This window comes from Miniopterus natalensis, chromosome X (assembly GCF_054644295.1).
Source record: "Miniopterus natalensis isolate mMinNat1 chromosome X, mMinNat1.hap1, whole genome shotgun sequence".
NCBI classification, from domain to species: domain Eukaryota; kingdom Metazoa; phylum Chordata; class Mammalia; order Chiroptera; family Miniopteridae; genus Miniopterus; species Miniopterus natalensis.
This window is the reverse complement of record NC_142103.1, coordinates 80,401,998-80,415,477: the sequence shown is the minus strand read 5'-3', so window position 1 is coordinate 80,415,477 and position 13,480 is coordinate 80,401,998. Positions and strand designations below refer to the sequence as shown.

The 13,480-nt window shown below is 38.1% G+C and overlaps 1 protein-coding gene across 5 annotated transcripts in view; it reads right to left on the bottom strand.

The window, feature by feature from the left end:
- Nucleotides 1–13,480, bottom strand: part of CASK (calcium/calmodulin dependent serine protein kinase) — a 372,464-nt gene that overhangs the window by 86,124 nt on the left and 272,860 nt on the right. For all 5 annotated transcript variants that reach the window (XM_087829368.1, XM_087829364.1, XM_087829366.1 and 2 more), the window contains exons 10-11: nucleotides 12,263–12,362; nucleotides 81–202 (exon numbers count right to left, since the gene is read on the bottom strand). In XM_087829368.1, coding sequence (XP_087685494.1) covers nucleotides 81–202; nucleotides 12,263–12,362 — 222 coding nt within the window. The remainder of the gene's footprint in view (nucleotides 1–80; nucleotides 203–12,262; nucleotides 12,363–13,480) is intronic.

Here is a 13,480-nt window from a genome sequence, read left to right as displayed (position 1 = left end):
GACATTGAAAAATTAATATGAAGTAAAATGATATGCTAAATATTTACTCCCCAAAAATAATAAAAAAAAGAAAGACTTACATCTAGTAGTGTGTGAAGATGCTGATCCTGGAAAACACTGTGTAGAAAATCTAAGTCCTTTTCACTGCAGTCTGTAAGTGCGTGAATTTCTTCCAGGCTGTCCAGCACCTGTGAGACTGCTCCTGAGGGGAACAAACAGAACAGAAACAGCCAGTACAGAAAGTCAATGTCAGACTAACCTTGGTAATCTAAACCTTGCAGTTCAGAACAATGGGCCAACAAACAGAACTTCAAAGGTTAGTGTCCTTAGTGAAGGACAGACTTAACTAGATTTTCATACCTTTAAGGATAGGGTATTTTCAGTGAGTGTATGTTCTTAACAATGCAGTGTGTGCTCTTCATTTTTCAAAGTAAACTGAAGCTTGTCTTACTTGAATTAAGGACATTCATCAACTATAACTGAGCTACTAGAAGATCCGGGTGCAGCGAGCTATACATCAGATGAATGTGGGTCCTGTGACCCCAGGATGTTTTGGAATATTACAGAAGAAACACAGGTGAGCCTTTCATATAGGTGCATTCCATCAAGAACTGAAGGCAAAGGCAGCTGGAGATCTGAGGGACAAACACCTTCAACTGGGGGTTCCTGCGGTATAAAACAGGCTTCTTAGGATTTTTAAGGCTCAAACTTAAGTTAACAAATATCCCAATCCATTCTTTTTCCTTCGTTCACACACAACGCCAAGGGAACCAAGTCGTTCTCAGTCTGTTGGGCCCTTTTTACTTAGAAGACAAAGGGCAAGTAGACTGATGGGCACTTCCAAATACCACATTAAATATTAGGGCAAATCACTCTCGCAGGGCAAAGCAAATGGTAGTGTGGTCACTTTCTTCAAATTTCCTCTTATATAACCAGGAATCCCAAGAGCTATCAGCAGGGAAAGAGACACACTGAGTAGTAACAAAGTCACTTACACAGCCTTAAAGAAATGATTAGCCTCTTTTATTCTGCATGAATAATTTAATTCTGTACATTCATGTTCCAGAGAAAGACAAGAACCCCGAGAGGTGAGACTTCAGAATATTAGTGTGCACAACGTTAGGGAAATTCTACGAATACGTGTCCTGTTGTACATGTAAGTCCTGGATCAGTCGTTTTCAGGCAGCGGCAACTCTGCCCCACATTTTTGGTTGTTACAATTGTGGTGGTGAGGGGGGAACAGGTTCTGCTACTGTCATCTGGTGGGGGAGAGGCCTGGGATGCTATTAAACATCCTACAATGTCCAGGACAGCCCCCTCCCCCTGAAAGAATTATGCACCCAAAATGCCAATAGTGCTGAGGCTGAGAAACCTTGCTTTAGATAAAGATAAAAATCTTGGATATTTCTGTTCTGGAACTCTATGCCGTTTCTAATTACTTCTGGTCGTGGACTTTCATCCATTTGTATGTATTTATTGGTAAGAATGTAAATGGCTACCACTTCTCCAGAAAGCAATCTGGAAACAGAAGAAAGAGCTTTAAAAATGCTCATGCACGTTGATTCGGTAATTCTGTTTACAAAAAACCACCTTAAGGAAAAACAGCAAATGTAGAAAAAAATCTATGTATAAGGATATTTATCATACAAAATGGAAAAAAAAAATCTAATAATTAGAGAATGATCACATAAATTATAGAACATCTATATAATGGACTATGTAGCCAAACGAAAATTGCTCTTAAAGAATTTTAAAAACAGAAAAACTCTTATGATATAAAATTCAGAAGAAAGAATATAAAACCACATAAACTGTATATTCCCAATTATGACTGAAAACATATACAAATTCAGAAAAACCCAAATGAAACACACCAAAAGGGCAACAGCAGTTATCTTTAGTTTCCTATTTATACTTCATTCTGTTCTTGTCCATATGGTCCAAGTTTTCTACATTAGAAAAAAAAGTTGCTAAATAAGCAATTGCTTTTTTGCAGTACTATTTAATTATGTTAAAGGTTTGGGGATTAAGTCATAAATCAAGGGGTTATCCACATGGAAATTACTGTGGCCAGTTTTTTTTTTTTTAAATTTAACTTTTTATTTTGAGGTAACTGTAGATTCACATGCAGTTTTAAGAAAAAATAGAGAGGTCTCACGTATGCTTTGCTGAGTTTCCCCCAATGGCGACATCTTGGGAAACTATCATACAAAGCCACAACTGGGATACTGACATTGATACAACTCAAGCTTTCCATCACCACAAGGATCCTTTCACAGCCACGTTCATCTCCCGCCTACCCTACTCCCTCCTGACCCCCGACAACTACTAATCTGTTCTTCATTTCTATAATGTTATCATTTCAAAGATGCTATATAAAGGAAACACACAGTATGGAAGCTTCTGAGATTGGCTTTTTTGACCCAGCATAATTCTCTGAAGATTCGTCCTGGTTGTTGTGTGTATCAATAATTTAATCCTTTCTAATGTTGAGCAGTACTTCCTGGCATGAATGTACCACAGTTTGACCACTCACTGTTCAAGGGACTGTGGATACTTTTTAATTTTGAATAATTACGCCCACCAGGCTATTGGTATTCTTTCACTGAAAACATTAAGTGGATATTAAGGGGATAAAAAAAGGTCCACAGCAGAAATCAATCCTTATTTTCCCTGCTGTTTCTGAAAAGGTATTAATCGAATCCACTTCCTTCTACCTGCTCTTCTCAGGACTTTTACTTTGTTCTGAGTAAGAACACAAAATCTGGAAATTAGTTCAAAGTCAGCTCATTCATCATCCTTTATTGAAAGCCTTGGAAAGCAAGAGATGATATGAATAAATTAGTCCCAAATGTGCCAACGAATTCCTGACCCCAGGGCACCATCAATAGCAGAATGAGATGACATCAGCTTTATAAAGTTACTGAAGCCTGTTCTAAACTTCTGGACTCATGAAACTTCAATAACAAAAATACTAGTGAAATTTATTTTGCATATTAAAAAACCCAACAGACACCACCGAACCCTAATAGTCATTTTCACTCAGTTATTTTAGTGAAATCTTATCTAATTTTTGTTTTTCCCCCCAGCATCGCTTATGCTGATATATAATGAGGTAGAAGTTTATTAATACTATGGATTAAAATAAAACAACCTTGTATCTGGTGAACACTAAGGTGGCAAGTGTAACTGCTGAGAAGCAATTCTGGCTGTACCAGGCCAAGGGTGTGCCATATGTTGGTCTGGGAACTCCCAAAGCTCTGTGCAATTCCTGCCCCACCAACAGGCTCCATGGGTTACCCTCCGTGTGCACTTGTTTACTCTTCTTTCCTGTGCTGTGAGGTCCTTAAGGCAGGTCTATATTTGATTCATTTTATAACATCTACAAGGTAAAGAGTTAATGTACTACATGTATGAAGAACTAAAGAAACATCATAACAACAGCAGCTCCCAATTCTGAAGTGTTTATTATGTGCCAGGCACATCCTCAGGAAAATACAGGAAGGTAGATACACTACCCAACCTTTCTAGATAGTGAAGTGAGGTTCAGAGAGGCCAAGGAAGGTCACAGCTAGAAGTGGCGGAGCCAGGACTCAACTCTGGTGTGTCTATGCCCTACCTGACTGACTACACTAATTGGCCATATTGTATCAGAAAACGGGGGGAACCCTCAACAAAAAGCTACCTGTGGTTTATGCATGGATATGGTAGTTAGAAAAGAACTTGAACCCTATTGAGTCAGACAATAACCAAAGCCTTGATTGAACATTCCTGCTTTTTGCCAGATGCTAGGCAGGAGCTTCAGAGAAAACAGGTATGATCTCTGGCCTGGAGGAAGGGACTCTCAGGCTGCTGTGTAAAGTCATCACCCTGAAGCAAATGGGCACAGAAATAGGTTGCCTAGGGGAAAGTCTCAGACGAGTTGGATGAGCAGGAGGAATTCAACACCTCCACCTAGAGTCTAATCTGCTGGTAGGGGCCCAGCGGATGCTTGCTGGAAAACACAAAGGCATCTCTTAGCCTGTTTCCAGAAGGGAAGACCCACTAGGACAACAGGTCTATTTAACTTCTTTGAATCTGCTACCTTTTCTGACCTGACTTATAGTCTTATCTTGTACCCTAATGTGATTAACTTTGTGACTTTTCAATCATGAAAGGACAGCACTTCCATGGCTGTACTCAAGTTGCCTATCTATTTCAAACTCTGCAAGGTGCCCCTAATTTTAAGTTTCTGAAATTAGGTAGGAAAATGAGTTTGCATTCCATTTCTCCTTTGTCTTTTCAAACTGAATAAACACTTATTTTTGGTCTAACCTCAAAATCTTTGTTCACCGTTGATCATTTTAACACCTTCCGCTGACATCTCCTTCTAGTTCTGTTATTTCTTCCTTTGGGTATAAGCAGCAGAACCACAGACATATTTTTAGCCTGACGGATGTATATAATTGATATCTGTGGTTCAATATCAAGCCCATCTAAAAGTTTCATACTTTTTCAATTCATCATAAAATCTAAATGTACATACATACATTTTGGGGGCTTTACCATTGCTATTTGTTTTATACTGAGGAGTAGTAATAATTAATACAACACAACACAACACAACACAAAACACAACACATGCACAGGCTCTTAAGCTGCTACTAGCATTTATTTTCGTGATCAATGATGTCAAATCAGAAAGATCTATTCGCTTGTCTCAAAAACTGAAAAGGATGTTTTTATATAAGACCTTTGTATAAACTTGTAACTACCTTGAAGAAAATAAATAAATAAATAAACAAACAGTACATGAGTTCGCCCCTCTAACTAACGGCAGGACTGTAGGGATGCTGTTCACGGTTGTGTTCCAGGCTGCACTTGCATTGTGCTTTGCACAAAAAAACACTACAAAACCTGTTTCGTTAAAATTATTTTTTTCTGAGCAAATTCTGAAAAATTGAAAATAAAGTATTGTAACAAAAATCACAAAAACAACAGTTAATTTTAAAAACTCATAGACACTGCCAACAGTACAGTGATTAGCAGAAGGAAAGGGGGTGAGGGAAGAAGGAGAGGGTAAAGGGGGGATAAATGGTGATGGAAGGAGACTTGACTTGGGGTGGTGAACACACGATACAATATACAGATGATGTATTATAGAAGTGTACACCTGAAACCTATATCATTTTATTAACCAATATCACCCCGATAAATTCAATAAAAATAAAAAATTATTTTAATACTTATATTTATATAGTAGTTCATAATTTCCAAAGTGCTTTTACATTTATTACCTTTTGTGATTTCACAATACCAGTGCCCTGTAGACGAATATTTTTATAGTTGAAGAACTGGAGTCTCAGCAGTGTTAAATAACCCTGGGGCAAAAGCAGTGAGCAGAAGAGTGAGTCCCAGAACTCAGTCTCTAATAATCCACTCCAGATGGGCCCCTCCTGAAACCATGTTTCTCCCTCAGCAAGGTACCTGAATAATTCTCATTTGGTATGATATCCAATTTCTGTTTTCTCTTTAATCTCAGTTTTACCATATGAGGCAGGGGTGGGGAATGTCCAGCCCGCGGGCCATATATGTCTGCGAAATCATTAGGTCTGGCCCTGCCAAGGCCTCACCAAAGAGAAGCAGTTCCAGCCACCACATTAGGGGTGAGTTAATTAAATGTTTGACCAAATATAGCAGGCGAATTTTTAATTTGGTAATTTTTTATGGCCCGAGAATGATGTTATAAATATCTGAATGTCCTTTGGCAAAAGAAAGGTTCCCCACCCTTGATATAAGGTTTACTTTCTTAGGCCTTGGTCAAACTTGCACAATGACAAATTTATTAGAAAGTAATCAAGCTTTGCCTTCAGAATAGCATTTTAATTTTGCATACTTCACTTGGTAATCAAGTTTGTATCTAAAAATTAGGTTGATAATACATTAAAAAAAATATGTCTTTATTGATTTCAGAGAGAGGAAAAGAGAGGGAGAGAGAGATAGAAACATCAATGATGAGAGAGTCACTGATCGGCTGCCTCCTGCACACCCCCAACTGGGGATCGAGCCCGCAACCCGGGCATGTGCCCTGACCAGGAGTCGAACCACTATCTCCTGGATCCTAGGTTGATGCTCAACCACTGAACCACGCCTGGCCGGGTAATAATTACACATTTTAACTTTGAATATTTCTACTATTTCTAAGAGTCTCAAAAGTTTTCTGCTACTATTATGAAATAATAAAAAAAGCATAAAACTGTCAATTGTTTTAAAATGGTTTTCTGAGTCTATTTCTTTTTTATTTTTATTGAATTTATTGGGGTGACATTGGTTAATAATATTATATGGGTTTCAGGTGTACAATTCTATAATACATCATCTGTATATTGCATTGTGTGCCCACCACCCAAAGTTAAATCATCTTCTGTCCCCATACATTTGGCGCCATTTACCCTTTACCCCTCCTTCCCTCTGGTAACTACCACACTGTTGTCCGTGTCTATGAGTTTCAGTGTCAAAGCACTGTAAATAACATTCTGCTGGTTGTTAAGTGCCCATTCGTGTAAAGCTTTATAGCTAAGGAAAAGCCCTCCGTGATACCTCCAAGATGCTTTCATTCCCAAATGACATAGTGGGCCTGCTGATTTATTTTTTAAAGGAGAGGGGTGCTAAATCTGTAGAAACAAGAGCAGAAGTGGGAAGAGTCTTCCATTTCAATAGCCATTAACTTCTACATGGTAGGCAGCCCCTAAGAGGGTCCCCAAGACCCCTGCCTCTTGGTAGTCACGCTCTTGTATAAGCAGTTCCTCCCCTGGAGTGTGGGGTGGACTTAACTCACTTATAATGAACAGAACAGGGCAGAAGTGATAGGGGGGCACTTCCAAGATCGGGTTATAAAGACTGGCTTCTGTCTTGAGCTCCCCTCCTACTTGTGTCCTCCTCCGATCATTCATGCTGAGGGGAGCAAGCTTCTATGCTGTGAGCAGCCCTACGGAGAGGCCCAGCAGCCAGTGAGAAACGGAAGCCTCTCAACAGCCACGCGGGGGAACTTGGAAGAGGGTTTGCCCTGCAGCTGGGCCTTCGCATGGGACCGCAGCTCTGGAAGACAGCCTGACTGCAATCTCAAGAGAGATCTTGAGCCAGAGGCACAAGATCTATGGCCAGATTCCTGACCAGAGAAGCTGTGAGACGATAAATGCTGCTTTGTGCTTATTTATTACATAGAAACAGATAGCTAATACGCCATGAGGTTTTTATAGAGTCATGCACCGCTTAGTGGCGTTTAGGTCAACAGCAGATGACATATACAGCAGTGGTCCCATAAGATTATAATGGAGCTGCAAGTTCCGACTGCCTAATCAAGTAGCTGCCATAATGTGGCGGTGCAGCGCATTACTCACACATTTGTGGTGATGCTGGTTTAAACAAACCCGCTGAGCCGCCAGTCATACAAAAGTGTACCGCCTACAATCACAGCAGTGGGCTATGCCACCGAGGTAAGTGCACTGTTGGTGTTTGCACAACAACAAAATCGCCTTATGACACATTTCTCACAATGTATCCCAGGTTGTTGTTTTTTTTATATATCTTTATTGATTTCAGAGACGGGAAGGGAGAGGTAGATAGAGACACAGAAACATCAATGATGAGAGAGTCATGGAGGATCGAGCCCGCAACCTGGGCATGTGCCCTGACTGGGAATCGAACTGCGATCTCCTGGATTCTAGGTTGAGGCTCAACCGCTGAGCCACACCCGGCCGGGCTATCCCAGGTTGTTAAGTGGCGATTGACTGTATTAAATCAGCTGTAATTTGAGCTACAACTAACTAATGTAACTAATGTAACTGATGTAATGATGTTTCTATTAGTTCAAAATAAATGAACTAATTCAATTATTAGCTTCCAGATTTTCTAATTTATCTTTGTCTCTTATATACCTTCCCTCCAGTAAGCACGACATTAAGGTAAAGGTTTATTCTTTTGTTTTAACTGAAATTATTATTGAGATAATTATAGAGTCATATGCAGTTTTAAGAAATAACACAGAGATCCATTGTACACTTTGCTCGGTTTCCCCATTGGTAACATTTTACAAAACTACAGTGTAATATCACAACCAGAATACTGACACTGATATAATCTACCTTATTCAGGTTGCCTTAATTTTATTTGTACTTATTTGTGTGTAATTTCTTACATACCTTTTACTTTAATATTCTCACATACTCAAATCACATCCCTTTGTAATTAAAATCTAGATACTACATTATTCTTTATAAATGTTCTTTCTGAAGGTAAAAGTTAAGAGACATGAATTCAGTATTTTATTTCACAGCTCCATATTAATAAACTGGAAATAGAGTCAATAACAGAAAGTAATAAAAACTGCTTATACATATGTAATTGTCAAAGGAAAATTCACTTACCCTGCGTTTTCTTGAAAGCAAACAATAAAGTAAAATGTTACCCTTCCCCCAGAATTAATGTTTGTGCTTGAAATTCAGATGTGAAATAAAATTCAGTGCAGTTAAAATTTTAACACTGCCTCCTTTTCCTCTTATGACATAAGTGAGAAGTTAATATTACTTATATAACAATGCCTCAGGAAATCAATGTATCCAAGTTTTTATTTTATAATCAGGCAGTGTTAAAATTCATAATTAAATATCTAAACACAAACAGCCAAGGAAAAAGTCAAGCTGACTATGAACCATGCAAAGCCAAATACTTTTGCATAAAAGATAAACCTTAGAGGAAAACAAAGGGATACCTACTTTCTGCTGCTAGAAGTCCTAGGAGGAAGGCAGCATATGGACAAACAACAAACAGTATGATTTTAGAGCAAGCAGGTTATCAAAGCCACAGTTGGGCCCAGTAGATGAGCCACAAGAAGCATGGTCCCCCAGCTGAGCCCAAAGTGAGCCCTTGTGTCCCCTGAGCCCCCGTGTTCCATTCACTGGCACTGTAAGGATTTCAGTCAAAATACTGGGTTCCGATTCTTGACTTCTTGGATGTGAAAATGAGAACAGAACATTTCCGTTTTGGATTATTAAGTAACAAAGCAACATGTACTGTTTATCAGAAGATTAAACTAAACCAATTCTAGTGAATGTTTTAATGAACTCATTTTAATAATCAACGTAGAAAAGGATCTCATATAAAAATTGTTTTACAATGTGAACAGCATACCTAAACATGCGAGACTCTTCTTTAGATGACAAATTGGGAAGCTGCTTTGTTTTAAATTCGTTTTCAAATTGTGATTTTAGATAGAATTTTGGGGGAGACCAAAATAGGATTGTCAGCTTTTAATTTTGCCCGACAGGTCCTTAAAACATCTAACTACTTATCATTTATTATCATTTCATAGAAAGAACAGAAAAGGCATCATATAAAGATGAAAAACAGTGCATCTCAAGAAAGCGCAGCTGGTGCCCTTTCACGGCTCTCTCTAAGCCCTCCTTCCCTGCCCTCTGGCCCCCGCCCTATGGCACCTGCTCCATCATCAGGTTTCTCTTTTTGCCATGAGCTTGGAAGAACTTTCAGGTGCTTTGTGTTTTATACTGTAAAACAAACCCATGCAAGTTTAAACAGAAAGACAGTGGAAAGGATAATGTTGGGCACTTAAAATAAATGGCGCAGAATTTAAGGATTAGAATTAGAGAGCAATTTTGGTTCGAAAATGAATGAAAATATTAATAGATAAAAATGAGATTAAAAATGAGTTAATTTATGAAAGTGTAAAGCTCTTATGTGAATCCAGATAGTTTTATGTAACCACCCACACAACCATTGGTTGCAGGAAAGGAAACTTGCTGGCAGATAGTTATTGATAAGTAAAGCTGATAAAATAGTAAAATGTGTCCCTTTAAATGGCTTAGTTTTTAGGAACATATGAACGGTTTCTGATAGCTATGGGAAAGTTAGGAAAATATTAGAATTTTCTTCAAATTTCTTCTTTGTCTTTGACTTGTAAGTATATAAAAACTTCCTCTTCGTTTATGGTAGGTGATCAGACATGTGACTGCATAATAATTCTATATTTTAATTGCAGCACTTGAACAGTGCTATTTAAAAATATTTTAGAAACAGCCATTTAGCACATCAAATGAAGATATAGACTGCTTGCAAGATCATTAAGATCCAGAAATTTTTTAAAAGACAAAAAGACAAAAAGACAAAAAAAAAAAAAAAAAAAAAAAAGAGAAAGAAATAGGGTGTGAATGCAGGAAAGGGAAGAAATGCAAAACTGAACAGCTAATTCAAGCCAGGGCTTGCAGGCTAACTGCAAGACAGTGTAATATATTTCATTTTTGTTTAAAAAGCAAGTACTGTAATCAGAAACTATTTCAATCACATCACTTAGAGACTGGAGTGAAAAATGGAATACTTTGGGCAATAAAAATGTATTTAATAGAAAATAAGCATGTCTATAACTAAAGACAATTCCTTTGCGTAAAAGAAAAACCCAACTTTTCACAGAAAGGAAATGTAAGAGCTCATTATACTATTAGGCAGAGGTACATATTAAGGGGAAGCATTAAAGACCAGGTCTGTGAAGCCATTGCAAGGCCCACACTGATCTGTAGGTCCATTTCTAAAGATGAAAATGGTATTTGAGATTTTGATCTAAAATCTCTAAATATATCCCACGTATATGACCATGTCAGGTAGTCACAGTACAACATAAAACCATTACTGGATCCACTTCCCACTTGGTCAACTGTAATCTGACTGTGAGGAGTAAAGAAAGAGGTTCTGAGCTAAGCAACAACAACAAAAAGCTGCAGGTGAAGGAACAAAAAGACTGGCAGGAAACAGTGGGGAGCACTGGGGAACCAGGTGCTTATACCTATAAACACAACCAGGGCCTTGCCTTTCAGGGGGTAAGGGCTCCAGGCAATTACCACGTCAGAACAAGAGCAAGGCCTCCTCAGACTCTCTTCTCTAAGATTCCCATTTTTTATTTTTTTGGGAAACCCCCTTCACTTAGAAGAGGAAGGTTCACATCCCAATTGGTTAAAGTCAAAATGTGGAACTACAGGGTGGGGCAAAAATAGGTTTAGAGTTGTTCATATGAGACATAATATAATAATTAATAAATAATAACACAAGAATAAACTCTGTGTTTCATGTACTCACAACTGTAAACCTACTTCTGCCCCACCTTGTGTACAGCTGCTGGAATGGGAAAGCTGATCCTGTTCTTTTGCACAAGGCATAAGCATGCAAGCGTGTATGCACATACACATATAAACAAAGGAAGAAAGAAGCAAATACGGACCAGTGCTCATGCTTCCAACAGGAAAGAAGCACCAGCATGTCCATTCTTTCTACATTGCTAAGTGCGAGGGATAAACAACTCATGCCTTAGGAGGGGCCCTGGGCCTTGATTCCAATGGCAATATGTGAATATTGAATGAGCCAGTTCAAGAGTACAAAAACCATATCAACAGTGCAAAGTCAACCACATGGCAAATGCTGAGGGACTTTAATGAAAGAGGAAAAGCCAAGGGCAGAGGACATATGATGCAGGAGTTAAATTGATAAAGAAATATATAAATAAAATTAAAATACTATAACATGCATGCATTTACATATATATTATGGATCCTATGAATTTTTAGTAAATGATACTTGAGAATATCTCACTGGTAAGATGAAAGTCTGAGCATTTTATAATATAATTTTGTGAACATGGGTGGGTTTTTCAGGATTACCTATATACATTTCATTAAAACGGGTAACTCTTCTGTGTTCTTCTCCCTTGAATGCTTGTATACATGTGTTACAACTTTAGAAAAGGAGAAGAACCTGTAAATTGTTTCAAGAGATAACTCACAAGACAACTTTACAACGAAAGATTCAATTAAAAGCAGTGTTGTCCCAAAGTCTGATCTACTATGGTTGACATGGGGGAAATCTTACACCAGAACTTTTTATTGAGGTAGAAGGTAATCTGAAAGGTCCAAAAAGATGGTCTACAGTGTTGGATTGAATGAAGTACACTGTTGGGTCTGGAGTGGGGAAAGGGGAAGAAGTATTTCTGAGGTGAAAAGAAAAAAGTGAAATGTTGGTTTTGGAGCAGTAGGTAAGAGCAACTCTGGTATTAAAATTAAAAGGAACCAGACACATGTGGATGGTATTTGGTTGCTGACAAACTTCCTTAGAATTGCTTGGAGGATCTGGCTAGGTTCACAGGAAAAGGTTTATTCAGAATGGAAAAGAAAGGATGTAGACACCAAATGATTCACACTGCTGAATGAACGAATGATCCAATTACCTGAGGAGGTAGGGTCTTCGGAGAAATCTGGCAACTCTTCGGGGGGATCCCCATAGAATGAGTTGAATTTGTGACTTGACACAGCTGCTAGTACTGCACCCTAAAGCAAAGAGATGAAAAAAATATTACAACAAATACATAAAGTTAATTAACAAATGGTTACTTAATGATCATTCAGAAAGTCAAATATATAGGAGATGACAGCTGGAAAAGGGGTAGCTTTTAAATAATTTTCGGTTCCTTCGAAGCAGTCACATGTGCATACACCACAGTAACACTGTCGGGGACCGCAAAGGTGTATGCAACCACTTACATCTGGAACTCAAACACATACCACAAATGGAATAGTCTGCAGCTTCTATAAAATGATGCTGCAGAAGAATGTCTCATGAAACGGAAAGATGCTTGCGATGAATTACATAAAAAAGCTTTTAAAACAATCTACAGTATGATCTCATTTTTTTTTTGGGGAAAAAAAGGTTAATATAGATATAAGAGACTGAACATAAACCAAACTGTTATTAGTGATAATTATCTCTGGGTAGTAGGAATGAGTCATTTTTCTTTTTTAAGCTTTTCCCCGCCTTTCCTTTTGATGTTAACAATATCTATGTGTTACTCTTGTATAGCATTTCTCAATCAGGCCACACAGAAGAATCAACTACACATGACTCTGTTACACCACATGCTTAGCCTCTCCCAATTCCTAGTTGAGTCATATTGAGTGCATGACATCCCTTTGGACGCTTGGGTGGAACATGGCTGGGAATTATTGTTTCAGTAACAAGAAAAACCACAAAAATTATTTTGTAAAATGTGTTCAGTTTTGCGGGTGTGTTCCTTGGCTCTGCCACTTTCTGGTTGAGGAGGCTACTTGAGCCAATCATTTAACCTCTTCAGGTTTTCTCCTTTGTAAAGTGAGGATATTAAAACTGACATCACTTACCTTATGGGATTGTCGAAAGTCATAATGTATATGAAAGTGCTTGCAAAGTGTAGAGCATTTTGTAAATGCAAATCCTTACTAACCCTACTAACATACAGCTAGAACGTGAGCACAACCTTTTGCTGGTCTAGGCAAGAAACACTCATTTAGGTAATCTAAGTATAAATTCACTCAAGTAGTCCTAAGTTTAAAATATTGAACTCTTGTGTGGTTTTTTTTTTTTTTTTGCAAAGAAAAAGAAATCTTTTACGTGTGTAGACATTTAATAAATA